The sequence below is a fragment of the Taeniopygia guttata genome, chromosome 2, assembly GCF_048771995.1.
Source record: "Taeniopygia guttata chromosome 2, bTaeGut7.mat, whole genome shotgun sequence".
Classification (NCBI taxonomy): Eukaryota; Metazoa; Chordata; class Aves; order Passeriformes; family Estrildidae; genus Taeniopygia; species Taeniopygia guttata.
The window spans coordinates 150,540,980-150,568,326 of record NC_133026.1 but is presented as its reverse complement, the minus strand read 5'-3'; the positions used below and the strand labels follow the sequence as shown (position 1 = coordinate 150,568,326).

The 27,347-nt window shown below is 52.1% G+C and overlaps 2 protein-coding genes and 1 long non-coding RNA gene across 11 annotated transcripts; 2 read left to right on the top strand and 1 right to left on the bottom strand.

Annotated features, from left to right (window-relative positions):
• The first annotated feature begins 429 nt into the window (after positions 1-429).
• Positions 430-15,847, top strand: EEF1D (eukaryotic translation elongation factor 1 delta). 8 transcript variants are annotated; one of them, XM_030266827.4, is made up of 10 exons: positions 3,322-3,339; positions 4,518-5,710; positions 7,407-7,530; positions 9,214-9,285; positions 12,332-12,400; positions 13,403-13,499; positions 13,592-13,695; positions 13,930-14,166; positions 15,436-15,630; positions 15,746-15,847. In XM_030266827.4, the coding sequence occupies exons 2-10, from the start codon at positions 4,518-4,520 to the stop codon at positions 15,782-15,784; spliced, it is 2,130 nt and encodes a 709-aa protein (XP_030122687.4). In that variant the 5' UTR covers positions 3,322-3,339; the 3' UTR covers positions 15,785-15,847. The 8 variants fall into 8 exon arrangements, with proteins under 8 accessions (XP_030122694.1, XP_030122695.1, XP_030122687.4 ...); XM_030266828.4 differs by lacking the exon at positions 3,322-3,339 and having other exon boundaries at positions 4,492-5,710; positions 12,335-12,400; XM_030266834.4 differs by lacking the exons at positions 3,322-3,339; positions 4,518-5,710; positions 12,332-12,400 and adding an exon at positions 430-587.
• On the bottom strand, positions 9,854-18,659 carry LOC115494034 (uncharacterized). The gene is made up of 3 exons (XR_003959086.4): positions 18,521-18,659; positions 16,036-16,113; positions 9,854-11,776 (listed from the first exon to the last, which is right to left on the bottom strand). It is a non-coding gene; the product is annotated as an uncharacterized lncRNA (long non-coding RNA).
• Positions 18,461-26,231, top strand: NAPRT (nicotinate phosphoribosyltransferase). Of its 2 annotated transcripts, none has more exons than XM_030266815.4 (13): positions 18,461-18,689; positions 20,172-20,299; positions 20,819-20,901; positions 21,340-21,470; positions 21,549-21,664; positions 22,552-22,745; positions 22,887-23,027; positions 23,156-23,240; positions 23,370-23,450; positions 24,292-24,394; positions 24,473-24,630; positions 24,804-24,911; positions 25,029-26,231. In XM_030266815.4, exons 1-13 carry the CDS (start codon positions 18,503-18,505, stop codon positions 25,086-25,088), a joined length of 1,575 nt encoding a protein of 524 aa, XP_030122675.3. In that variant the 5' UTR covers positions 18,461-18,502; the 3' UTR covers positions 25,089-26,231. The 2 variants fall into 2 exon arrangements, with proteins under 2 accessions (XP_030122675.3, XP_030122676.3); XM_030266816.4 differs by having other exon boundaries at positions 20,172-20,254; positions 25,029-25,775.
• Positions 26,232-27,347: the final 1,116 nt, after the last annotated feature.

The window sequence follows — 27,347 nt, the reverse complement described above, 5'->3', positions numbered from 1 at the left end:
CCGCCCCGCTGCTTCCCCCCCTCCCCAACCGCGTCGCGTTCCCCTTTGAGCTGTCCCACTTGGCTTTCACGGGAGGGAGAAGAAGTGCGCGGAAGGAGACAACGCGCTGCACGCACAGCGCGGAGCTTCCTCTGTCCCGTAATACCCCCCGTAAAATATAGGGGATCATCCTGAGGGAGGCAGGGAAGTAGCGTGGGGGAAGTAGCGTGGGTGAAGCAGCAGTCGCACCCCCCTTTTCGCAGCGTGGTACAACCCACAGGCGTTAGTGGAGGCATGAGGACGAATCCAACTTGGCAAGGAAAAGGGGGAGAGAGGCGCAGCCTAATAGTTACCGGGGGGGGGGGTGCGCATGCCACTTCCACCTCCCCGAGCTTGTTCCACATGTTCCTTTTATTGTGGGGGGGAACAGCCCCGCGCTGTGCTTGTGACACGCTGTCTCCCCGCAGCGCATCCCCTTCAACAACCCCCCCCACGCGCCACGTGTGGTACGCGCCTCCCCCATAACCCCCCGCGCGGCGCACGCCGCCCCTCTTTATCCCGGCGGCGGCCGAAGGGAGCGGAGCGGCCTGAGGGGATCAACGCTGCCGGTGAGTCCTGGTTTCCAGCCCTTAGGATTCCTTTTACCTCCAGTTAGGCTCCTTTTTCCCTCTCCTTGAGCCTCGCTAATGGGGGTTTTGGGGGTCTCCGGAGCGCCCTTTATCCCCTTAGGGCGGGAGGTGGCCCTCTTGATATATGGGGGAAGGGGTTTAGGGGGCCCTTGAGGGTGTGTTGGGTTCCTTTGTAATTTCAGAGTCGCCAAGAAGGAGATTGTGGTCACCCCTTTTATTATCTTTAGGGCACTTTTCCTGCGGAAAGAGGGGTTTGGGGGTGTCCTCATAGGGAATGGGGCTCCTTCCCCCGCAGTTGTGGGAAAAGGGGAGTTTTGGGGTCTCTGGCCCTGTTAAAACCTCAGAAAAGGGAGTTTGGGGGCGTTCTCCCATTGTCTTTAGGGTCCATTCCATTCCTCCAGAGTCCTGAGGGAGAGGATTTAGGGTGCTCTTGGTTTGTGGGATAACTTTTCCATGCTTAGAATCCTAGGGAATACTGGGGTGACTCCCCCCCCCCCCACCCCCCACCTTTCCTCATGTTTTTGGTCCCTTTTTCCTTAAAAGGTCTGAAAAGGGGGTCGCAGGAGTCCCTAAAGGCCTGAAGGAAAGGATTTGGGGGGTGCCAAATCCTTGGGATTCCTTTCCCCACTTAAAATCCCAGGGAACGTTGTGGTGGCACTCCCCACTCCCAATGTTTTAGGTTCCTTTTCCCTTAAAAGTTCTGGGAAGGGGCATGTGGGCACTCCCTGTGGGGTCTCTCCTCCCCTCACACCCCAAAAAAAAAGGATGTGGGAGATCCCTTTCCCCTTGCCCGGCACAGGGAAAGGGGGGATTTTAGGATTTTCCATGTCTTTGTGGTCCTTTTCCTTTCCCAGGATTTAGGAACTCTCTGTTACAGGTAAGGGGTCGTGCTGGGGTGGGGGGGTCTCCCTAAACCTTTGTGGTTTTCCACAGATTGTGGGGACATATTCTTTGGTTTTTTTGGGGAATATTCCTGATGTATCAAAGCCATTGGGGGTGGTGGGGAAAGGGATCAATGTTATTCCTGCCTGGGTAAGGAAGGGAATTTAGGGATCCCACACTTCCCCAGCTGCTCCAGGTGCCTCAAGGATCTGCTCCTCCCCCCATTCCCGGGAATTTTTTTGTCCAGTCACTTGCTGCAAAGGGGAAACCGGAGCTGCTGCCTTGTCACGGAGCAGCTGATCCATCCCATATGCCAACCCCCTTTGGCTGCCTTTCCAAACTTATCCCAGAGCTGGAAAACCTGGAAAATCAACTTTAGGTGCACCTGGGCTCTGCTTATCTCACCTGCCCCTGTTCCCAAATTTCCATCACCTTGGTGGGGTTTGTCCTCTTTGTGTTTTTTTTTTTATCTCGATGCTCAGGAGGGAGGGATCCATTTCCAAACTATTTTTGGGAATGGGCAGGCTCTGCTGTTGTGCTCCATGGGGTTTTTGAAGGATTACATCCCTGACTGAACTTGCTGAGGCTGCCGCATCGGCGTTCCCAGAAATCCCGTATGGATTTGTTCTGTCGCATCCGAGTCACCGATGATTTGGAATTGGTTGGGAGCCCGAAGATCACAATCCTTAGGGATGAGAAATTCCCTTTTCTGGGCTGTTTTGCTGTAATTCTTTTCCTTTTCCAGGTGTATCCCATTTCTCCCTGACCTTCAGGTAGGGTTTTTCCTCACCTGAGCTGCTCATTCCCAACTCTTTTTTTTCACCCCCTATTTCTCTCAAAGGTGACACTTCCCAAGTCTTTCCCTTCTGCTGATTTCCCATATCCATGATTATCTTGTTAGGAATTTTCAGCTTGGAGCAGAAAGTTGAGTTTTTAGGTGACCAAGGATGGGAATTGTGGTGTTTTCCTGGAATGTGGAGCTTTGTCTCATAGCAAAGGAGATGATAACTTAGGGAAGAGCCAATTTTAGGGGATGAAACCATCAGGAATTTAGGAACAGCCAATTTTAGGGAATGAAACCAGCAGAAAAGTTAGTTTTAAATGAATAAAATATTAGATACGAGTGTTGATATTTTGCTTTATTTTGATTTCTCTGATGGTGTTTGAACTCATAATGAATTTCTGGGCCGTGACTTTTCCCACTGGAGAACATTCCCAATGCCACAGCGTGGTTTTTAATCCTAAAACTTTGTGTTTGTGGAGGTAAAAATGGAAATTTTGAGTGGAAAATGTTGAAAGTTGATGCTTTGTGTGATTAAAATTCCTTTTTCCCAGGTTCTTCCAGGAAAACTGGTGCACACAGAGGAGAAATGACTTTTTTTCCCCAGTTTTTCCTTGTTTAGAAGCTTTATTTCCTTGGATATTTGGGTTTTTTCAGGACTGAACATAAGGTTTGGCTGCTCATGGAAGCAAAAAGGTGCTGCAGGAATGTTTGGAATCACCCAAAAATTGGGATCCTGAGTTCCATGAACACATGCCAGAATTGGGATGGAAGGTTGGGAATTCTCAGGCTGCTGGAATTGGAAAATCCTTTTGGATAACGTCACAGTAATATTCCTTGTTATTAAAATGAAAATAAACTCATTTTCTGTGGTGTTGGTTCACAAACTTCATGGAGTTCTGGGTAGTTCAATAGCTCCAAACTTCATTATATATGGTAATTAATTAAGCCATTAATTATTAATGAAATGATTTGGCTGAGGAGCTGCTGCATCCACAGAAATTGGAATTATTCTCTAAAATTTGTCCTGTGTTTTTTTTTTTTAATGCTGTCATAGGAGCAAAAAAAGTAAGTACCTTCTAATTGTTGTGTGTTTTTTTGGGAATTCTGGAAAATCTGGGAATGTCAGCACAAGTGGGATATTTTAGACAATTTTTTTATGCAAAATCCTTAAATTTTTTATGACTTTACTCATTATTTGCCATAATAAATTTATTGCTATGTAAATATCCTAAAACTAATTAATTTCTCCATAAAATAAATTTTTAAAATCCAAATAAGCTTTAATTTTGAATTTTTTCTTTAAATTCAGAATTGAAATCTCAATTTTTAAGCATTTTTAGCTGTATCAAAGTTCCCCAGCTCCAGGGAAAAAAAAAGAAAAATCTTCCTTTGCCATTCCTAATAATTTGTCTAATTGGAATCTAATAAATATTTTAAACTCTATAAATTTGAATGTTTAAAGGCAAAACTTTATTGATTAATAAATTTGAATGAAAATATTCAAGACCTGAAAAAAGCATGTATGTGTAAATTTTAAATCAAATTTTAAATTCAAATCAATAAATTTTGAACTAAATTTAAATTGAAAATTAAATTGAAATTTAAAGTTGAGAATTGGACTTGAGGCTTCCGAAATCTTTCAGGAATTCTTGGAATTACAAACCTTTGAGGCTGTTTCATCCGTCCGGGAATTTTATTTGGCAACCTGCCACAGGTTGATTTTTATTGATTATTGAATTAGTCACGAGATTTCCAGCTCCTGGACGAGTTTAATTTGCCAATAACATGGATTAAATCCCAAAATTCAATCCAGTTTTTCAGCAGCTGCCTTTTAGTGCAAAAACCCAATCAGGGGTAAACAACAACTTCCGAAAACTCAAAAATTTGATCCAGTTTTCCCGAAATTTTGCCTAATTGGCAATAAGTAACAAATAATTAATTATTAATTCATTAACTTGGAATATCTGATATTTCCCAAGGATTTGAACAAACTCCTGTGGGGTTTTCTTTTCCCTGCCTTAAAATTTCGAATAATGTGGGGAATTCTTGGCAGGGCACTTTCATACACATTAAATTCCTTGGAGTTCAAACTTATCCCAAAAGGGAGAAATAAATCGAATATTCGCTCTTTTTCCCTGGGAATGTTAATGGATAAAAACATCTCCTGCATGCCCTTGCTTTGCTCTGCTGCCCCTACATTTGTTGTGCTTATCTCTCCATGCTGCCCGTTTTTTTTTGGGAAGATGAGGACACGGAAAAATCCCTGCTCCGTGGACAAAGCTTGGCTGGAAAAACACCGCAGCGACGAAGCCGAGCGGGAAGCGCCGGAGCGGGAAGCGCCGGAGCCCGAGGCCGTCAATGGGATCTGCCACGAGGATTCCATCGAGGGGGAATTCAAGGGGGACCCAAAAAAACCCAGGAATGGCAAAAAACAGCGGAAACGGAAGCGCTCCCCGAAACCCAAAGCTCAGGATTCCAAGCTGGAGGCGATCCTGGCGGGAATGTCGGCGGAGCACGTGTGGTTTGACAAGCCCTTGTACGACCGTGCCGAGAACGCCTACAGGATAAAATTAGCGGCTTCCCAGAGTTGGGAATCGCCTGAGACTGGAAAAATGCCTCAGGAATCTCCTGCCGCGACCAGGTCGAAATCCAGCCAAGATATTCCCAAGGCAAAGACGTTCCCGGCGTGTTCCCACGGGAGCCTGGCCGCCTGTCACCACGTTGTCCAAGGGGTTTGGATCAACAAGTTTGACTTCGATAAGGCCGAGAGGGCGTTCATGGAAAAATCCCAGTTTTTCCTTCCTCCCGACGTTCTGGCTGTCCCATCCGTGTGGGCGAATTCCAGGCTGGGAACGCCAGACGAGGGCTACGGCACGGCTTTGCCCACTCCCGCCACGCCGGGCTTGGCTCCCGGTATTCCCAACGCTCCCGTGGCCTCCGTTCCCAGTTTGCCTGGCTCCGACCAGCAGACGGTCAATGGGAAGCCGCAGATTTCCAACTGGGAAGTCCTGGCGTCCGAGGTGTGGCTGGAAAAGCCTCTCTACGACGACGCCGAGAAGAATTTTTACGAGAAGATGTCGGACGGGCACCCCTCGGATAAAACCCAGCGGAACAGATCATGGAATTTCCAGGGAGGGAATCTTGAAATCCAGCGCGGCTGCCCGGAAGAATCCAAGAACCACAACCCCGGGAAGCAAACGGGAATGGCCTCCACCAACCCTCAGCTTCCCGATATTCCCATGGAAAATCCCACCTGCTTTTTCCTGCACAAGGACAGCGAATCCGTGTGGCTGAATAAGGTGACCTACGACAGGGCCGAATCCCGATATTTTGCCCTGGAAGCGGACAGAGCGGCGGAGAAAACAGGGATTGAGGAATCTGCTGCAGGAAATCCCTCCCATCCAGCTGCTCCGAGCATTCCCACTCTGGAAGTGAAGTAGGAGAAGCTTCTTTGGGGGTAACACCCATGCAAAAAAAAAAAAAAACCCAAAAAAAAGCCAAAACAGCCAGGTCGGGATTGAGCCGGAAGGAATTTGCATGTGGAGAAGACTGGGTGGACTTGGAGATGATCCCAATGGGCAGGGAGCAGGGGGGAAAATCCTTCAAAGAATTCCCCTTCTCCTGAGGAATTCTGGTGGATAAAGGTTGTGTTTGTGTGGAGCTAGAGGTTGAATGTTTAAAGGCAGGGCTGGGAAGTGAGCTCATTTATCCCCCTTTTTGCATGGATACAGCACCATCCTCCTTTCCATCCTCTCATTCCATATAAAAATCAGCATCCAAACCGGGATCCAGCTTGAAGAAGGTTTGGAAATTATTGGAGTACAATTTAGGGAATCACTCTGGTGGGGGCGTGTGCTGTAGTTTGGGGTTTTTTTGAGGGAATTTATATCCACTCTGTTAATTTTTGGAATGCCCTTGGATCTTCTCCAAAGGCAGAGCTAAGGTGGAGACAGATATTCCCAGAAAAAAAAGACTCTTGGAGCATCTGTCCTTATTTCTGACACTTCTGATCCATGGATTTTGTTGGGATTTGTTGGAAAGCTTTTAGGATCTTTGTGTCAAGGGATTTAGGGGTCAAATACCTTTCGCCTCGTCCTGTTTGGGATCATTCCCTCTTCAGTTGGTCATAATTGGGTGTTTGGGAAAATCCATGTGTCTGTGTAAAAACGTGGGATAAATTTGGCTGTATTTGAGATTTTCTGCGAATGATCCTGGCTGGAATTCCAGCAGGTCCTGGAGATTTGGGTGTGGAAAGTGGTTTTTTCTGCAGCTCCTGTGTCTGGTGGCCTTTGGGCTCTTCCAAGTAGGTAGATGAGATAAGGAGGGATTTAATTTCAGGAAAATCATCTCTGGCTTCCGTGGAAGTGTTTTATGGAAAACTGGGATTTGGGATGATGAGGAGAGGTTTTATGGAGCTTGCTCCAGTTGTGGTTTTCTTGTGCTGCTCTCCACCTCCTCAAACTTCTGCTGGCTCTGTCCCTTGCTGGAATTCAGGGCCTTTCCTCTTTTCCTCTGTCTCCCTTCAAATTAAGAATTTAACCCACCTTTGGACGCTGTTCCATAAAAATCCCCAATTCTCAGCAGGATTTGGGGTGTTTTTTCCTGTTTTTCCATGTAGTGCCAGGTCTGTCCCCTCCAAGTGTTGCTGATTTTTAATAAAGATTTCCCAGTGAACTTGTGGGTGCCCCATCCCTTGAAATATCCAGGGAAAAGTTGGATGAGGCTTGGAGCAACCTGGGATATAGTGGAAGGTGTCCCATCACAGGGGTTGGATCTAAATAAATTATCTTTATGGGCTTTTCCAACCCAAACCATTCCATGATTTCAATTCCCTTTTTGTTCTCCTACACAAGACATTTTCCTTAGCATGAACTAGAAAATCCTGGGGTTTTTTTTGGATTTTATTTTATTTTATTTTTTTTTGTGGAATAAAGTCTGGATCAGCTTATTCATCCCATCCCCACTCCACACCCAGGTCAGGCAGGTGGGTGATTAATCTGTCCTGATTTTTAAGAGGATCCTGGATGCTTAAATCCGCAGCCAAGCTGAGCTGCGGGCACAGAACCCGCTCCTGACGGGCTGTTAGCCTTCAATCCTTGCGGGAATTCACTTTTTGTGGATATTTTTCCCAGGAAAATGGCTGTGGATTACTTCCTGCACGACAAGATCTGGTTCGAGAAGTTCAAGTACGACGACGCCGAGCGAAGGTTCTACGAGCAGATGAACGGCCCCATGGGTGGCCCCTCCCACCAGCAGGTAATTCCCAATCCCAGGAATTCCAGAGTAAGTCAAAGGACATGATCCACCTGGATTTTTGTGGGATTTCCACTCTCAGTGCTGTTTATTTTTTCCCAAATCTTTCTGGACCTCTCTAAGCTGTTTAAGACCTATTTGGTTTTTTGGGGTTTTTTTTCCTGCTGTTTTCTTTGGAATCTGAAAGATTTGATCCCAAGGAACTTGGAGATCAGGTGCCCTTCTAACAGGTGAACCAGTCCCAGCTTCCAGAAGTTATCCATAATTTTTTCCAGGCTGCTGGGATCTGTGGGGGCACAGTTTGAGCTGGAAATCCCCAAATCCCCAATTTTATTGGCAGAGAGCATCCCTGCCCCCCCTTCATCCAGGGAAAATGCTGCTTTGCTTCTGTTCTGGAGCAATCCTCTGGGATATTCCAAGGGAATACAAACCTAAAGTTTGAACGGGGCACCAAAGCTGCAAAGATTTTTTTGGGGGGTGGATTTTTTTATCCTTGTCTTTGTGCTCCTGGAAGTATTCCAGGTGTTCCAGTGGAAGACTCTGTTCGTGGTACCGGTGAGTTGGGGAGGGGAAGGTGGAGGGAGGGGGAAGCATGATCCTGCTGAGCTGAAATATTTCCAGCTTCAATATCATCCCAAAATTATTCCTGATCCAAGGTTCAGAGCTTTCCTAACCTCTTCCTGCACCTAACTGCTTGTGCCTTTGGAATGCTGAGTGTTCAGTGCCTCTTTCCAAGTGTTTACAGGGAAGCTTTTTTGCTGAAATTACGAACTTTTAGGCACATTCCAGCTATTCCTGCTGCCCATCCTGGCTTAGGTGCTGGCACGGCACCTGGGAGACCGGGAATAAAAAAAAAATTGGGAGCTCTGGATGAGTGCTGGAAGTAGGTTTTGGAGTGAAAACCCTCTTGGAACAGTTCAACTATTTCAAGGCACATCAGGAGCTTCCAGTGAAGGAGTTTGGCCTGGGAGAGGTGGTTTGAAGGATGTTTGGAGGAATTTATCAGCCACTTCCACCATGGAAAAAATGTTCTTAAAACCTCCTTGGAAGCAGCAGGAAGTTGGAGCCCACCTGGATGTGTCCAGGCTGTTTTTCCTTTATTTTCTGTTTAACTCAGGATTTGGGGGTTTGTGGGAGGTTTCACATCTCAGGTCTTGCTGGTGAGGGTTGCAGTCTGGGAAAGGCAAGGAATGAACAGATCATGGAATTTCCAGGGAGGGAATCTTGAAATCCAGGCTAAGGCATGGCAGCAGGGAGCATAGGGAAAAAAATTCCTGTTGTTCTGGGTGGATAGAGCAGAGTCAGGGTTGTCAATTCCTGCCTGAACTCGGGTAATAATATGGAAAAATCCTGCTGGAGGCTGGGTTTTTAAGGAGTTCTGGAGTCACTCCAACCTTCTGGCAGCATCCCAAACTTTTCAGGGTTAATTATAGGGAATTTAAAAGCTCTTTGACTGGATGATCCTTCTGTACACGTGACCAGGGATTGCCCGATTTAGCCCCAAATCCTTATGGCAAAAATCACTGAATCACGGAAAGAACAATTCCCAATTTTCCCGATTCCCTCGCTCCTCTTTCCTTTTGTTTTATATTTTTTAACTTCCTTGATGATTTTTTTTTTTCTCCCCCATGTTTTAATACCTTTTTTTAAAAAAGAAACTCTTGGTTCTTTCTGCGCTGTTTGCAGGAGAACGGAGCCAGCACGATCCTCCGCGACATTGCCAGAGCCAGGGAGAATATCCAGAAATCGCTGGCCGGAGTGAGTACCCAAGCTCTCACCAGCTGGCTGCCTGCATTCCCATTTTTTTTTCTTTCTTTTTTATGGAATTCTAATCCCAAAAATCATTTGGCTTCTTGGTTGGAAGGCAGAGGAGAAGACCAAGGTGTGCAGCTCCGCCCCGTCCCCACGCGCTGCTCGCCCGCAGCGCTGCTAAAACCGGATTTGGGTTAAAAGAATTCCCTAAATTGGGCTTTTCCTTTCTTTTTTTTTTTTTTTTAAATTTTTGTTTGTTTGTTTTTGTTGTTTTTCCTGGTGGGATGTTCCCATGGGTCTTAACTAACAGGTTCCAAGTCGCTGAGCGTGTGGCTCTTATTTTTTCGGATACACTGGGCTGCCACCTTCTCTTCCCTGTTTTTCTTCCAGTTTAGGGGATGTGCAAAAAAAACCCAAAAACCCCCAAAAAAATGGTGTTTTCCATCTGCTGCATCCAGGGAATTCAGCTTGGCTACAAGCTCTGAGGCTGGAGCATCCTGGAGGAGCTCAGGAATGTACTTTGTGGAGGTGTTTTTGTGCTGAGTGCAGACAAAACCATAAAAAAAAAAATTTGTAAAAAAAAAGTGTAAAAGTTAAAATACTAATTAGTGGTTTTATGGGAAAGGAAAATCCATGGAATACAGCCCAAGTGTCTTGATTTCCTGCCTCTGCAATGGGACTCCCAAAGGAATCCATCCATTATTTGGTCTCATAATTCCCTCTTGGAATGTTTAGCACCCTCTGTTTCTATCTTTGATCAGTCCAATATCAGGGAATAACAAGGAATTCCCCCTTTCCCAAGGGGAATATTCCATATTCCTCCTTACACCAGCAGAAAGGAGCCGGACATTTGGGATGAAAATAAGGAATCAGGATTTCAGCCAACAGCTTAAGGAGAAATTTTCCTAAACCGGCTCATTTTATATTAAAAAAAATATGGCTAAAGGAGGCCGCCATCCCAAACAGGGTAAAACTAAAAAGTTCCTTTGGGAAGAACTTTTGGAATTGGGCAAGGAGCGGGGAATCTAAACCCAAATCACCTGGAAGTGCTGCTCATCCTCATTTTCCAGAGAATGTTTTTCCAAAGATGAGGAATTTCTTTCTTGACTCCTGTGAAAGAGCTTTTTTGGGAGGGAATCCCAGAAGTTTGGATCATCCAGGTGCTGTCACAGGGAATTGGTAAAGCAACAGCCCAAGGCCAGGACAGGAATTTTGGGATATAAATTGTGTGGAGACCTTTTTGGGGATTAGTGATGTAAAAAAAAATCCTCTGCTGGATGTATTTTGTTCCTGGGGAAGGAGTTGGATCTTCTAGGTGGCTGGAAAATAGTTGGAATATCCCTCAAGGATTATAATTAATGTTGGGTAACCAGGCTGGACTTTAGAACATTCCTAAACTTCTTCCCTTGTGTTCCCAACCCCCAAATTTACACCGTGTAATCCAGAGAAAAGTGGGAAGAGCAAAAATCCCAGGATTTTTGTCTTCCCTTCCTCCAGAGTTATTGTCAGGGGTCTTAGGATGTGGCAAGGGAAGAGCTGGCTGTGAAAAGATGGGAAAATGGGAGTTGAGTGCCTTTTTGCTGGGAATTCCAGGCTGGGATTGTGTTATAAAATGTAGGAATGAGCACTTGGAATATGATAAGAGTCTGGAGTTCCTTGATTGTGAGGGAAAGCAGGAAGTAGAACAGGAGATTCCACCTGAATGTGAGGGAAAATTTATTGTTTCTGATATTTAAAATGTATTTTAGGGATTCAAACTTCAGGGAATAACAGATGTTTATATCCCAAGCTGTTCGTCCGAAGTCCTGTTTTGTACCTTCATAATTCCCAGGGATTTGATTTGTTTGGATAATTAAATTTATGCACAATTCCAGCCTTCCCAAAGCAAAATATTTGAGACAGGCTGCAGCTTTGAGGTGGGTTCAGCACAAAAATTATGGCTTAGAAATAAAGGATTTGTGGGCTTTATACAAAGAGTGAACTCCCCACCTCTGGAATTTTGAATTCTTATCCCTGATAAAATTCAGGCATGCTTGCATGGAGCTGGAAGTTGGAGGAGGGAATGGTTTTTGTGTGCTGTAATGGAGGCGTGGTGTCCATATTCCCAAAGCTTGGAGCATCCTCTCCTCAGGGAAAATCTCACAGTCTCATAAAGACAATTTTTCCATAATTTTTGAGGATTTGGGACACGGTTGTGCCTTCTTGCATTGTCTTACGAGTTCCAATTAAGATCTCTTGATCTCTTCAGCTTGGGACAGGTATCCATGTTCTTCCCATGCTCTTCCCTATTTTTTTTTTTTTTTTTTTTGAGGAATTGTTATGGACAGGGAAATCTCTGCTTGTGCTGGCACTGCTGGGGCACCTCCAATCCTGGGATCAGTCCTGGGTCATCATGACAAGAAGGACATTGAGGGGCTGGAGTGTTTTCCGTGGAAAGGAATGGATTGGGAAGGGTCTGGAGCACCAGGAGCAGCTCTGGGAGCTGGGAGGGCTCAGCCTGGAAAAAAAAAAAAAAAGAGGCTCAGGGCGGGGAATCTTCTCACTTCCACAAATCCCTGACAGGATTCCCAAGTGGGGGAATCAGCATCTACTCCCAGGGAATGACAGGATGAGAGGAAACCACCAGAGGGGAAATTTAGCTGGAATATTAGGAAAATTCCTCATGGAAAGGGGGTGGAGTCCCCATCCCTGGAGGGATTTGACATCCCTGTGGATGTGGCACTTGGGGACACGCTCCGTGGTGGCCCTGGGGGAAGTGTTGGACTCGATGGGATTTTCCTTTCCCCACCTCTGAAATTCCATGATTTCCATCCTTGGAGCATCTGGCATGGTGTGTTGAGCCCACAGTGCTGCACGAGCTCCCTGCAGACACCGAGGTGTTCATGGAGAAGATCCCAGAATTCCTGGGGGAATGTTTGCCTGCAGTGCGAGGCTGTTTTCCCACCGCTCCGTAACTTCCCCTTGCATGCGGCTCCTCCCTGCGCTTGAGCTCCCTCTGGAATTGCGAAACCTTTCTCCCCATCTTCCCAAACTTTTTCCCCCCATCCTGCAGCAGAAGACCCCTGCTCGCAGCAAGGAAGCTCCTTGTGCCCGTCCCAAGAAACAGTCGGGACGCTCCGCTGTAAGTGAGACGCGTGTGGATGGATGGAGCCTGCGGAAAAGCGGGAGAGGATTTGGTGGGGCGAGGATGGAGCAAGTTCTCCTCCCTCGGGGTTTGTCCTTTGGCGCTGGGATAAACCTGGAGAAGAGGATCTCTTCCCAGCCTCATCCTTGGAAGTGTCCAAGGCCAGGTTGGACACTTGGGATAGTGGAATGCGGTCTGGATGATCCTTAAAATCCCAGCCTAAACCATTCCCATGATTCAGACCTTTCCTTGTGCCTTGTATTCTTCATCTTATCCCTGCTTATCCCCCTTTCCATCTTACATGACTGCTGAAATTCCACACTGGAATAAAAGAGAATAAATTATTCTCTCTTGATTTAGAAATGACAAATCAAGGGCAGATCCTGTTATTTTCTTTCCCTTTGTTGCCTGGAATTGATGGATAAGGAACCTCCTTAGCCTTAAAAAAAAAATAAAAGAAAAAGCTCCTTTTTTTTTGCTGTCAAAAAATCCATTGAAACCAGAGTTGGAATAATTATTCCCTCAGGATGTGTTAAAGCAGCTTGAAATTGTTAGGAATTAAAGGCTGGTCTGGGGAAGGTGGGAGTGTAGAATTCCTGGGATCTTTCCAGCTTTCCCAGTGTTACCTTAGGCAGGTCATTCCTGTCTCTCAGTGGGTTGGGAGAGGAGACCGGGGGCCTCCAAGATTTTTAAGGGGCTTGGTGTGAAATTTTATATAAATTTTATGTGGGTTTAGTGGCATTTTGGGATCTGAGAGTGGGAAAAGTGATTTTATCCTTTGCTCCTTGGTGCCAGCTGAAATTCCTCGGGATTTAGTCTGTGCTTCACTGTATAGAGCTTCTCCCTTAGTTTCTGTCCTAATTTAGAGAAAATATCCTTGGTTTTAGTTCAGCTCCTGAACTTCCTCTCTCCCTGAAGACACAACTCTTTGCTTTGCTTCATGGATTTTTCGGGAGGAGGGGAAACAACTCAATTTCATCCCGGTTTTCCTCGTTTCAGAGTGCAAGCACAACCTCCTCTGGAGCTGCTGGTGACCAAAATGAGCTCCTGTCCCGAATTTCCCACCTGGAAGTGGAAAACCAGAACCTCCGCAGTGGTGAGTGGGAGAATTCCTTGTCCTGGCTGGAGACCTGACGTGCAGCCGGGAATTTAAGGTGATTTTTCCTGTTTTCCCCTCCCTTTTCCCAGTTGTGGCAGACCTCCAGACGGCCATTTTCAAGCTGGAAAGCCGCCTGAACGCTCTGGAGAAATCCTCAACTTCCCACCAGCCCTCATCTGTTCCTCCAACCCAGGTGAGCCTTGGCAAAATGCTGGAATTTTTCTCTAGGAATTACAACCGTAGATCCATGTGGACAAATTTCCTGTTTTGATAAATCCATATAAATCCCAGAGCACGAGGATCGTTCACTGTCCTGAGCAGTGGAGATTCCCATCCCTGAGCTTTTTTTTTTTGGCTGCTCTGCTCCAACTCCAGGATGATCTTTTCCCTCTTTTTCCCTTTAAAAAAAACCTTGGATCTGGTGAAGAAAGTGGAACCGTTCAGCGTTCCCTCCAAAAAAGTGGAGCTCCCAGCCAAGAAATCCGAGCCGGCTGCTGCCGAGGAGGATGAGGATGATGACATCGACCTTTTTGGGAGCGATGATGAGGAGGAAGACCAGGAAGCTGCCAAAGTCCGGGAGGAGCGGCTCCGGCAGTACGCAGAGAAGAAGGCCAAGAAGCCGGGACTCATCGCCAAGTCTTCCATCCTGCTGGATGTGAAGCCGGTGAGTGGCTTTTGGGATTTGGGAGCTCTGGGAGCGGGGCTGGGAATCCTCTCGCGTCCAAGTTGGATATGGTGGTGGCACCTGTGGAATTCCAAACAATGGCGCCTATGGAATTCCAGACAATGGCACCTCTGGAATTCCAAACAATGGCTTGGAGCCATTCCAAAGAGTGGCACCTCTGGAATTCCAAACAATGGCACCTCTGGAATTCCAAACAATGGCACTTCTGGAATTCCAAACAATGGCTCGGAGCCATTCCAAAGAGTGGCACCTGTGGAATTCCAAACAATGGCGCCTATGGAATTCCAAACAATGGCTCGGAGCCATTCCAAAGAGTGGCACCTATGGAATTCCAGACAATGGCACCTCTGGAATTCCAAACAATGGCTCGGAGATATCCCAAACAATGGCGCCTATGGAATTCCAGACAATGGCACCTGTGGAATTCCAAACAATGGCGCCTATGGAATTCCAAACAATGGCACCTGTGGAATTCCAAACAATGGCTTGGAACCATCCCAAACAGTGGCACCTCTGGAATTCCAAACAATGGCACCTCTGGAATTCCAAACAATGACTCAGAGCCATTCTAAAGAGTGGCACCTGTGGAATTCCAGACAATGGCTCGGAGCCATCCCAAACAATGGCACCTATGGAATTCCAGACAATGGCACCTCTGGAATTCCAAACAATGGCTCGGAGCCATCCCAAACAATGGCGCCTATGGAATTCCAAACAATGGCACCTGTGGAATTCCAGACAATGGCACCTATGGAATCCCAAACAATGCCTTGGAGCCAGGTGGGATTTGTTGCCGTGGAAGCCTGGAGTGGGTTTGGATAGATGTGACCTTAAATCCCATCTCATTCCATAGGCAGGGATACTTTCCACTCTCCCAGGTTGCTCCAACCCGGCCTTGGACCAAGGAGCAGCCACAGCTTTTCTGGGAATTCCATTCCAGGGCCTCACCACCCTCCCAGGGAGGAATTTCTTCCCAATATCCCATCTAATCTTACCCTGTTCCAGTTTAAAACCATTCCCCCTTGTCCTGTCACTCCATCCTTGTCCAAATTCCCTATCCAGCTTTCTTGGATCTCCTTGAGGCCCTGGAAGGGGCTCTGAGGTCTTCTGGAGCCTTCTCCAGCCAAGAAAGGGCACTTTGGTTCAGTTGTTGGATCAGTTGTGACATTCCCAGAGATGTCACCTGGACACCCCTTGGATGGTGATCTCCAGGAAAACACCAAAACCTCCCAATTCCCATTTTTCCAGTGGGACGACGAGACCGACATGGCCAAGATGGAGGAGTGTGTCCGGTCCATCCACATGGACGGGTTGGTGTGGGGAGCCTCCAAACTGGTCCCAGTGGGATACGGCATCAAGAAACTCCAAATCCAGTGCGTGGTGGAGGACGAGAAAGTCGGGACAGACATCCTGGAGGAGGAGATCACCAAGTTTGAGGACTACGTAAGTCTTGGAATGGGGATGTGGGAAGGGCCTGGAACCCATGGGATGGGGGGGGTTAACTCAGGTGTGTTTTCCTGGGAACACCTGGATGACTCCAGCTTTTGTCCCCTTCCAGGTGCAGAGCGTGGATATTGCTGCTTTTAACAAGATTTAGAAGGGAAAACTGTATCCCCCTCATCTGAACCTGGAATTAATAAAGATGAACATTGGGAGTGCACTGGGAGTTGGGTTTTTTCCCTCGGGTGCAGCTTCTCCGGGGGGATTTGATGGGAGATTTTGGGGCTAGTGGAAGGGTGTCCCTGCCTGTTGCAGGGGATTGGAATGAGACATTTAAGGTTTCTTCCAGTGTAAACCATTCCATGATTTCCCCATCCTTCATGGAAGGAAAGATCTCAAGAGGTGGACCTGAATTTTGGGGCTGGAATGAAGGTCTCGGGATGTTTCCAGTCACCTTTCCCAAGGTTTAGAGACCCCAGTCACTCCCTACAAAAAAAAACCAGGATGAATAACCAGGAAGCATCCAGGAACTGCTGGTTTGGGATGGATTTCATCCCTCTTTTCCCACTGCCTCCCTGCCCAGGCCCCTTTAGCTGAGCATAGCCTGGGGAAGAGAGCACAGGTGACATTCCTGAGCACGGCCTGGCAAGGGGACAGGTGACATTCCTGACTTTGGGAACACGAGGTCTGTCCCAGCGCCAGAGTCCAAGGTCTGGGGCCACCAAGGGACACGGGAGAGGCTCCATGGGACTGTGCTGTGAGGGGACAAGTGACATTCCTGGCTTTGGGAACACGAGGTCTGTCCCAGCGCCAGAGTCCAAGGTCCTCAGGGTCCTGCCACCCCCAGAGCACTGCTGGCACCGCCATTGTCCCCTGTGCTGCCATCCTGAGTAGGTGGTCCAGCTGCTGCCACGTGTGCCTTCTGTGTCCCATTCCTGTCGTGTCACCATCGCTGTGCCGTGTCCTCCATGTGCTGCCATCCCCTGTGCCCAATGTCCTGCGTCTGTCACCATCCCAGTGTCACCCGTGTGCTGCCATCCCTGATGGCCTTTCCCCCTTGTCCCCCGTGTCCTACTGCCCCTGATCCTCCCTCTGCTGCTATCCCGGTCTCCCCCTTGTTCTGCCATCCCTGTGCCACATGTCCACTGTGCTCTGCCACCCCGTGTGTCCTGCTGTGACACCAACCCTGCCCCGTGTCCCCTTGTGCTGCCATCCCCGTGTCCCCGTGTGTCCATCCCCGTGTCCCCCTTGTGCTGCCACTCCCGCTGTCCCCGTGTACTGCCATCCCCGTGTCCCCTTGTGCTGCCATTCCTGTGTCCCCCTTGTGCTGCCATCCCTGTGCCACATGTCCACTTGTGCTCTGCCACGCCGTGTGTCCAGCTGTGTCACCAACCCTGCCCCGTGTGCCCCTTGTGCTGCCATCCCCGTGTCCTCCTTGTGCTGCCATCCCTGCGCCACTTGTCCACTTGTGCTCTGCCACCCCGCGTGTCCAGCTGTGTCACCAACCCTGCCCGTGTCCCCTTTGTGCTGCCATCCCCACTGTCTCCATCCCCGCTCTCCCCGTGTCGCCATCCCTGTGCCCCCCTTGTTCTGCCATCCCTGTGCCACTTGTCCACTTGTGCTCTGCCATGCCGTGTGTCCAGCTGTGTCACCAACCCTGCCCCGTGTCCCCCTGGTGCTGCTGTCCCCATGTTGCCATCCCCATGTCCCCTTTTGCTGCCATTCCCGTGTCCCCTTGTCTCCCGTTTCCCCGTGTCTCCATCCCCGTGTCCCCTTGTGCTGCCACCCCCACTGTCCCCTTGTCGCCATCTCCGCTGTCCCCTTGTCGCCATCTCCGCTGTCCCCTTGTCGCCATCCCCGCTGTCCCCTTGTCTCCATCCCCACTGTCCCCGTGTCTCCATCCCTGCTGTCCCCGTGTCTCCATCCCCGTGTCCCCCTTGTGCTGCCATCCCCGCTGTCCCCTTGTGCTGCCATCCCCGCTGTCCCCTTGTGCTGCCATCCCCATGTCCCCTTGTCACCATCCCCGTGTCCCCCTTGTGCTGCCATCCCCCATGTCCCCTTGTCGCCATCCCCGCTGTCCCCTTGTGCTGCCATCCCTGTGCCATGTGTCCACTTGTGCTCTGCCACCCCGCTGTCCCCGTGTCTCCATCCCCGCTGTCCCCGTGTCGCCATCCCCGTGTCCCCCTTGTGCTGCCACCCCCGTTGTCCCCGTGTCTCCATCCCCGTGTCCCCTTGCGCTGCCATCCCTGTGCCACATGTCCACTTGTGCTCTGCCACCCGCTGTCCCCGTGTCTCCATCCCCGTGTCCCCTTGTGCTGCCATCCCTGCTGTCCCCGTGCTGCCATCCCCGCTCTCCCCGTGTCGCCATCCCCGTGTCCCCCTTGCGCTGCCATCCCCGCTGTCCCCTTGTAGCCATCCCCATGTCCCCTGGTGCTGCCATCCCCGCTGTCCCCGTGTCTCCATCCCCGTGTCCCCCTTGTGCTGCCATCCCCATGTCCCCTTGTCGCCATCCCCGCTGTCCCCTTGTGCTGCCATCCCTGTGTTCCCTTGTGCTGCCATCCCTGCTGTCCCCTTGCCATACCCATGTCCCCCTTGTGCTGCCATCCCCGCTGTCCCCTTGTCGCCATCCCCGTGTCCTCCTTGTGCTGCCATCCCTGTGCCACATGTCCACTTGTGCTCTGCCACCCCTCTGTCCCCGTGTCTCCATCCCCGTTGTCCCCTTGTGCTGCCATCCCCGCTGTCCCCGCGTCACCATCCCCGTGTCCCCTTGCGCTGCCATCCCCTCCTGCTCCCAACCCCGCTCTTCCCTCTCCCTCCCCTCATTCTCCCGCTCCTCCCCGTGTCCCCACCCCTGTCCCCGTGTCCCCGCCCCGCCATGGCGCCGCTGGCGGACCTGTACCAGGTGTCCATGGCCTACGGGCACTGGCGGGCCGGGCGGCACCGAGCCCCGGCCGCCGCCGAGCTCTTCTTCCGCCGCCCGCCCTTCCGCGGCTCCTTCGCGCTCGGAGCCGGCCTGGCCGAGGGGCTGCGGGGGCTCCGAGCCTTCCGCTTCTCCGCTGCCGGTGCGTGGGGACAGCGGGGGACAAGGGGGGAAAGAGAGAGGGTTCTAGGGGACTGTCCCAGTGGGACTTGGAGGGACAAGGGGACAGCTCCGGGACGCAGGGTGGGACAGAGAAGAGGATGAAGAAGGGACGGGAGAAGCGTGGTGGGGAAGGGGGAAAGGGGAGGGAAGGGGGAACAACTCGAGGGGACCGAGGGGAGGATGAGGAAGGGACGGGAGAAGCGTGGTGGGGAAGGGGGAAAGGGGAGGGAAGGGGGAACAACTCGAGGGGACGGAGGGGAGGATGAGGAAGGGACGGAGAAGGGTGGTGGGGAAAGGGGAAAGGGGAGGGAAGGGGGAACAACTCGAGGGGACGGAGGGGAGGATGAGGAAGGGACGGGAGAAGCGTGGTGGGGAAGGGTGAAAGGGGAGGGAAGGGGGAAAGGGGAGAGAAGGGGGAACAACTCGAGGGGACCGAGGGGAGGATGAGGAAGGGACGGGAGAAGCGTGGTGGGGAAGGGGGAAAGGGGAGGGAAGGGGGAACAACTCGAGGGGACGGAGGGGGGGATGAAGAAGGGACGGGAGAAGCGTGGTGGGGAAGGGGGAAAGGGGAGGGAAGGGGGAACAACTCGAGGGGACCGAGGGGAGGATGAAGAAGGGACGGGAGAAGCGTGGTGGGGAAGGGGGAAAGGGGAGGGAAGGGGGAACAACTCGAGGGGACCGAGGGGAGGATGAAGAAGGGACGGGAGAAGCGTGGTGGGGAAGGGGGAACAACTCGAGGGGACCGAGGGGAGGATGAAGAAGGGACGGGAGAAGCGTGGTGGGGAAGGGGGAAAGGGGAGGGAAGGGGGAACAACTCGAGGGGACCGAGGGGAGGATGAGGAAGGGACGGGAGAACCTTCCCAGGGAGGCTTTGGAACGAGTCCAGGGGACAGGAGGGGAAAGGGCGGAGGGTGAGGAAGGGACAGCGGGGGAGCGGTGGGAGGGACGCGGGGGAAGAGGGGAAATTCCTCCCGGAGGAGGATGGGGGAACAACTCAAGGAGACTTGGAAGGGATGGGACAGCGTCCAGGGGGACTTAATGGGGCAGAGACATCTCTGAGCGATCTGGGGATGGGGAATTCCCCAGGGGGAATCCCTCAAGAGGACTTGAGGGGGACAGGGATGTCTCTCAGGGAGACCTGGGGGACTGCAGTGGGGGAGAGGGGCAGCATTTGAGGGGACTGCAGGGCATCAGGACAGCTCAAAGGGACAGTGACATCTCTCAGATGAACTTAGGGAGACCCTGCAGGGGACACGGGTGGACACAAAGAGCCCTCAGGGAAACTTGGGGTGACACTGGGACACCCTCCAGAGATGTCCCTCAGCGGGGACTGGGGCCACCCCACCCTGTCGTGCTCCGTGCTGGGGGTGCTGTCACTCACCTGCTGTCACTCACCTGTCCATGGGAGGCTCGGTGTCCCCGCGGGTCCCTTGTCCCTGGTGTTACCCTGCTGTCCCCACAGACGTCGCGTACCTGCGCTCTGTCCTGCCCAGCACCATAGATGATGCCTTCTTTGACTACCTGGCCACCCTCGACGCCTCCGAGGTGACCGTCACCGCCATTCCCGAGGGCTCCGTCGTCTTTGCCAGGGTGGGACCCCCCTCCATTGTCTTTCCCGACCATCCCAGCTCCCAGACCTCCCTTTTTCCTTGAACCTGGGATGCCCTGGAACTCCAATCCTGCTTTTCCTAGTGCCCCCCTTTTCCCTGACCCTGGGAGCTCCTGGACCCCCATTCCCACCTTCCCACCCTCCCCCTTTCCTCAACACCATGGACCCCATCCTGGCCATCCTGGGTGTCTCCACCCTGTGACCCCCTTTTTCTTCACACTGGGAACCCCTGGAACCACTTTCCAGGGCACAGGGACAATCTGGACCCTCATTCCTGGGCAATAGGATCCCCCTCCACCCCCTTCCCTGGCACTACAATCCCCTTGTGCCCCCTTTTCCTTCACCAACATCCCCCTGCAACCCCTTTCCTGCCCATCCCACCTCTCCCAGGTCCAGGCCTTCCCTTTTCCTTGACTCTGGGATCCCCTGGACCCCCATTCCTGCCTTTCCCAGCTCCTCCCTGCTCCAGAGGGACCGGGATGTCGCTTCTGTTCCCGCAGGTGCCGTTCCTGCAGGTGAAGGGGCCGCTCCTGGTGGTGCAGCTGCTGGAGACCACCTTGCTGTGCCTGGTCAACTACGCCAGGTATTTTGGGATGGGGATGATGCCAAAGCCCCTGGAAGATGGAGAGGGGCAGGGAAGGGAGTGCAGCACCCCCCAATCCAAAGGGATGTGGGAGGCCAGGGACAGCCCACAAGTTCCTTACTGGAATTCAACTGCTGGAATTCTACAAGTTGAATTTAACTACTGGAGGGTGTCCCGCTGTCCCCCTAAGTTTTCCTGAGGGTTTTCCATGTCCAGCCCACCCTGTGGTCTCTCCTGAAAGGTCTCCCTGTCCCTCAGGTTCTCCTGAGAGATGTCCTGATCCTTTAGGATCTCCCTGTCCCCCAAAGTCCTCTTTGGTCAATTTACCTGTCCACTGAATCCCACGGTGATCCCGGCGTTGTCCAAGCAGGGAGGGCTCTGGAGCCCCTTCCCTTTGGCTGTGGTGGCTCTGTGTGACCTGTCCCCTTTGTCCTCCAGCCTGGTGGCCACCAACGCTGCCAGATTCCGTCTCCTCGCCGGCCCGGACGTGAAGCTGATAGAGATGGGGCTCCGCTGCGCGCAGGGGCCGGATGGAGCCCTCTCCGCATCCAGATATTCCTACATCGGGGGTGAGTCCCACCCCACGGTGCCCGGTGCCACCGTGGCCCTGCCATCACCTGGGTGTCCCCCCCTGTCCCTCCTCGCAGGCTTTGACTGCACCAGCAACATCCTGGCGGGAAAACTCTACGGAATTCCGGTGCGCGGCACCATCGCCCACTCCTTCATCATGTCCTTCAGGAGCCTGGAGGAGGTGCAGGCACGGGTGAGCAGGGCCTGGGATGGGATGGGAATGAATTTTGGGATGAGGACAGGGGTGGGGATAGGGATCTCATGGAGTTGGGGATGTAGAGAGGGATGGGAATGGGATGGGATAGGGCTGGGGATTGGATGGGGGAGGGATTGCGCGGGGCTGGGGATGGGATGTGGATGAAGATGGGATTTGGGTGGAGTTGGGATGGGGATTGGGATGGGCAGAGGGAAGTGGGGTAGGGATGGGGTTTATATGGAGTTAGGAGTGGAAGGAGATGGAAGGGAGATGGGATAGGGATGTGGTGGGAATCGGGGTAAGGGGGGATGGAGATGGGATGGGTTTGGAATGAAGATGTGGGATTAGATTGGGGTGGGAATGCAGACAGGGATTAGAGTAGGATGGATGGGGAATGGAACACTCCACCTGTTCCCACACTCCTGACACCTTGGATGATGCCACAGGCTGTACAAATCCCATGTTCCCACACTCCTGACACCCTGGATGATGCCACGGGCTGTACAAATCCCATATTCCCAAACTCCTGACACCCTGGATGATGCCACAGGCTGTACAAATCCCATGTTCCCAAACTCCTGACACCCTGGATGATGCCACGGGCTGTACAAATCCCATATTCCCACACTCCTGACACCCTGGATAATGCCACGGGCTGTACAAATCCCATATTCCCAAACTCCTGACACCTCAGATGATGCCACGGGCCGTACAAATCCCATATTCCCAAACTCCTGACACCCTGGATGATGCCACGGGCTGTGCAAATCCCATATTCCCAAACTCCTGACACCCTGGATGATGCCACGGGCTGTACAAATCCCATATTCCCAAACTCCTGGCACCTCGGATGATGCCACGGGCTGTACAAATTCCCCTGGCAGGAGCTGCCGCCTCGGGCTGGAGGAGATCCCGTGGATCTGGCAGGCCTGGCTGTGTCCTGGCTGCAGCGGGTTTGTGACCTGCTCCGGACTCCTCCAGGCAAGGCCAACCAGGGCGAGCTGGCCGCCTTCGTGTCCTACGCTGTCACCTTTCCGTGTGACTTCCAGGGATTGCTGGACACCTATTGTGTCAGGAGGTGAGTACTCCAGGACTTTGTCCCTCCTCGTTGGCGGCCCTTGAAGCAGGAATGTTGGCTGGAGCAGGGCTTGGAAATAATGCTGGATCCACCTTGGATCTGTGTTCCAGTTGTCATTAACACTTTCCCTGCCCGTGCCAGGAGTGGTTTGCCCAATTTCTGTGCCGTGGCCTTGGCACTGCACCAGCTGGGATACCAGGCCATCGGAGTGCGCCTGGACAGTGGGGACCTGGCCCAGCAATCCAAGGAAATCCGGGGAGTGTTCCAAGCCTGCGGAGCTCAGTGAGTCCTACGCCAGCTCTGGGATGGATGTCACTGATCCCTGTCACCCTCACCTGCACCCAGCCCCTCATCCTGCCAGAATTTGGGAGCCCTCACGGCTCTGGGTACCCAAATCCTGCTCCTTCCAGCTTCCAGGTGCCCTGGTTTGGGACCATCCCCATCGCTGTCAGCAACAACATCAGCGAGCAGAGCCTGGAGGAGTTCGGGAGGGAGGTGAGGAACCTGCTGGCAGGGCTGGGATGTCACCTGGGTGGTGCTGGCAGGGCTGGGATGTCACCTGGGCTGTCCCTGGTGCTGGCAGGGCTGGGATGTTGATGGTCTCTGTCTTCTCGGCTGCCTCAGGGGAGCGAGATCGACATGATCGGCATCGGGACCAACCTGGTGACGTGTCCCCTGCAGCCATCGCTGGGCTGTGTCTACAAGGTAAAGGTGGCAGCCGAAATCCCAAATAATCCCAATCCTCACTGAGCCACTTCCATGCCTGCTCCATGGCCATCCAGCCCCACTGGAGTCACGGAGTCACAAAAGAATTTCCCCTGGAAGGGGTTTTTGAAGGTCCTCCACCACCATGGGCAGGGACACATTCCACTATCCCAGGTTGCTCCAAGCCCCATCCAGCCTGGCCTTGGACACTTTCAGGGATGGGGCAGCCACAGATTCTCTGGGAATTCCATTCCAGCCCCTTGCCACCCTCACAGGGTGGAATTCCTTCCCAATATCCCATCCAGCCCTGCCTCCTGGCAGTGGGAAGCCATTTCCTGTGTCCTGTCCCTCCATCCCTTTTCCCAAGTCCCTCTCCAGCTCTCCTGGAGCTCCTTCAGGCACTGGAAGGGGTTCTGAGCTCTCCCTGGAGCCTTCTCCAGGCTGGACATTCCCATCTCTCTCAGCCTGGCTCCAGAGCAGAGGGGCTCCAGCCCTTGGAGCATCTCCGTGGCCTCCTTTGGTCCTGCTCCAGCAGTTCCACGTGTTCGTGATGTTGGACCCCAGGGCTGGAGCAGCTCTGCAGGTGGGGCCTCACCTGAGCTGGGCAGAGGGGCAGAATTCCCATTTTCCTGTTGTGGGATCAGCCCAGGACACGGGGAAATTCCAGGTGCCAGTGCTGGGTCATGGCCAATTCTTTGCCCACCAGAAGTCCTCCACAGGCAGGAGGAGGCAGAATGCCCAACTTTGGGGTGGTTTTAGGGTTTTTTAATTGTCTTTTTTCAGCTGATTTGCATCAGTTGCCTCCCCAGAGGGGTCACGGTTCCCTTCCCTTCTCCCACAGCTGGTGGAGGTCAACGGCTCCCCGTGCCTGAAGCTCACGGAGGATGAGGAGAAGATGACAATCCCGGGGATGAAGACCATCTATCGGCTCTATGACGCTGCTGGTGAGTCTGGAGACCCTTCCCAGTGTCCTGGGGGGAATCTCCTGCCCCATCATTCCATCGCTGATGTCCTCCTGGCAGGCCACCCCTTCATGGACCTGATGGCCCTGGAAGAGGAGCCGTCCCCCAGCGCGGGGCAGGAGCTGGGGATCCGTGTCCTGGGGCGGCTTGGGGAGACCACCAAGGTCATTCCCACCACCGTGGAGCTCCTCCACCGCACCTACTTCAGGGATGGCCAGGTCAGGGGTGGTCCCATCTCCTCTTCCACGTTGGATGATGGATCAAGGGCGGTGGTGGCTTCTGAGATGTGCCAACAACTCTGGTGCCAGCCCGGATGTGGTGGCTCGTTGGGATTGGTGCTGGGTGGTGGCTTCCCACATGGATCTTCCCACATGGATCTCCATCCCTGCAGGTTTGTGAGCCCCTGCCCAGCCTGCCCGAGGTGAGGACCCACGCCCAGGTGTCCCTCAACCTGCTCAGCCCCGCTCACCGCCGCCTCCACGAGCCACAGCCCTACCCGGTATGTCCAGCGCTTCCCACGTCCCACTGGCACACACCTGGGAATGCCACTGGATTTGGTGGCCTGAGCAAAGCCACCACGGAGCTGCTCCCTGACCCCTCTTGTTCCCATTCCCAGGTGGCCGTGACGGAACGGCTGCACCAACTCTTCCAGGAACTGAGTCAGGGCAGCCACTGAGGGGGTCCCTGCTCATCCCCAGCTCCTGCTCCACTCTTTTTTGGGAAGCCCAGGTGCCTCGTTAGGAATTAACAGCTCTAATTTAGACCTTTCCGCTGCCTGGTGCTAACCCGAGGAACCTGCAGGAACTGGGGGAGCGCCCTGGGGTCCCGGTAGGGAAGCTGGGAACACAGGGATGGGGAAGGCAGAGGTGTCCCTGCATCCCCTGGAAGTGACAGTCCTGTGCCCAGCTTGGTGGCCCTGCCACTCCTGTGCCTTCCTTGGTGGCCCTGCCATTCCTGTGCCTTCCTTGGTGGCCCTGCAATCCCTGTGCCTTCCTTGGTGGCCCTGCCACTCCTGTGCCCATCTTGGTGGCCCTACCAGCTCTGTGCCCTCTGTGGTGGCTCCCCATCCCGAAGCTCCTTGGTGGCACTAGAACAAAGTCTGGAGTGCCACCAGAAGGGTGACATGGGACACCCATGGGACACCCGTGGCCGACAATCTTTGCTTTGGCAATTCTAAGCCTCATCTCTGTGGCCACGTTCCAACTCTTTCCATTCTGGCCAAATTCCCTGGGATCTGGAGGCCAGGTCCAGGCTGATCCCAGCTCCAGGATGATCCTGGCTCCAGGATAATACCAGCTCCAGGCTGATCCTGGCTCCAGGCTGATCCCAGCTCTAGATTGATCCTGGCTCCAGGATGATCCCAACTCCAGGCTGATCCCAGCTCTAGATTGATCCTGGCTCCAGGTTGATCCCAGCTCTAGATTGATTCCAGCTCCAGGATAATCCCAGCTCTAGGTTGATCCCAGCTCTAGATTGATTCCAGCTCCAGGATAATCCCGGCTCCAGGTTGACCCCAGCTCTAGATTGATCCTGGCTCCAGGCTGATCCCAGCTCCAGGTTGATCCCAGCTCTAGATTGATCCCAGCTCCAGGTTGATCCCAGCTCCAGGCTGATCCCAGCTCCAGGATGATCCCGGCTCCAGGATGATCCCAGCTCCAGGCTGATCCCAGATCCAGGATGATCCCGGCTCCAGGCTGATCCCGGCTCCAGGCTGCCACCTGCATTCTCTAACCCCTGTTCCCACAGGAAACGTGGCTCTAACCCACACTGAGCTTCAGACTAAGCAAAAAATTTAAAATAAAGGCCTTTCCCCACCATGGCTCTGACCCTAATTCCAGTGAAAAATCCTTTGAAGCTCCATGGGGAATGGGAAGGTGAGAGGGAAATCCCCAGGGATCAAAGCTGTGGCTTTGCTCTCTGTCCTTCTCTCCGTGGTTTGGATCTTGGCAGAAATTACAGGGAAGAAAATTTAGAGCTTAACAAAGCATGGCCTGATGGTCTTGGATTTCTGGGAATTCCAACAGCATTGTATCCCATTTTAAGACAGGGAAAAAAAACCCAAAAACGACAGGAAATCCACGATCCGTTTGCTAAAAATTAATTTTTTTTTCCTTTTAAGCAAAGCACCAAAGATAAGGAGTCCATAGTACCTGAGTAGAGATTTTCCTGGGTTTTTGGGAGAGGAGAAATGTGGAACAAGGAGAGTGACCTGTGCCAGCATTTGTCACCCTCACGGATAAGATGCAATTCCTGATGTTTAGGAACCATTTTGGTGGGCAGAGAAGTTCCTGGATGTCTCTGCACTTTCTCCTCAGGTATTTATGGATATTGAGGAGATTTCCTGAGCCTTTTCTTCTCCAGGCTGGGCAATTCCAGCTCCCTCAGCCTCTCCTCATAGGAGATGCTCCAGTCTCTTCATCATCTCTGTGATTTTTCCTTGGATTTTGTCTCTCACCTACTGGGGAGCTCCAAACTGGACCCAGTATTAGGTGTGACCTATCAGAGCCAAGAAGAGGGAAAGAATCCCTCCAGGACCTGCTGGCAACTCTTGGAATGCTGGAAAGATCCCAAATCACGCATCCCAAGCCACCAGGACCGATCCAAATATCCAGGCTTTGTTAAAATTACTCCACTCTGCATTAAAGAGGGAGGAAAAAAAGCAGGAATGGGGTTAAACCTGCACATCTGGGACTCCTGGCTGCTCTCCTTGAGGTTTTTGTGGAATTTGGGCATCCCACTGACTCAGCTTCCCACTTTAATAGCAGAGAACCCCCAAGTTTACAAATTTATTTAACTTAAGGAACACCAGTTCCCACCCAAACCCTAAACCCTCCTGCAGAAAACCCCAAAGTGCTGTTTTTTTTTTTTTTTTTTTCTATTTTTGCCCTTGGAATTCTGGTCTTTGACCCCAGAACCTGGAAGTGGATGCAAAGAT

Excerpts from the sequence above, each read along its gene's own strand:
- NAPRT (XM_030266815.4), top strand. The coding sequence starts at position 18,503 with ATGGCGCCGCTGGCGGACCTGTACCAGGTGTCCATGGCCTACGGGCAC. Across the intron at positions 21,665-22,551 it reads TGGAGGAGGTGCAGGCACGG|GAGCTGCCGCCTCGGGCTGG; the intron begins GTGAGCAGGGCC and ends TTCCCCTGGCAG. Across the intron at positions 23,028-23,155 it reads TTCCAAGCCTGCGGAGCTCA|CTTCCAGGTGCCCTGGTTTG; the intron begins GTGAGTCCTACG and ends TGCTCCTTCCAG.
- EEF1D (XM_030266827.4), top strand. The coding sequence starts at position 4,518 with ATGAGGACACGGAAAAATCCCTGCTCCGTGGACAAAGCTTGGCTGGAA. Across the intron at positions 7,531-9,213 it reads GTGGCCCCTCCCACCAGCAG|GAGAACGGAGCCAGCACGAT; the intron begins GTAATTCCCAAT and ends CGCTGTTTGCAG. Across the intron at positions 12,401-13,402 it reads AACAGTCGGGACGCTCCGCT|AGTGCAAGCACAACCTCCTC; the intron begins GTAAGTGAGACG and ends TCCTCGTTTCAG.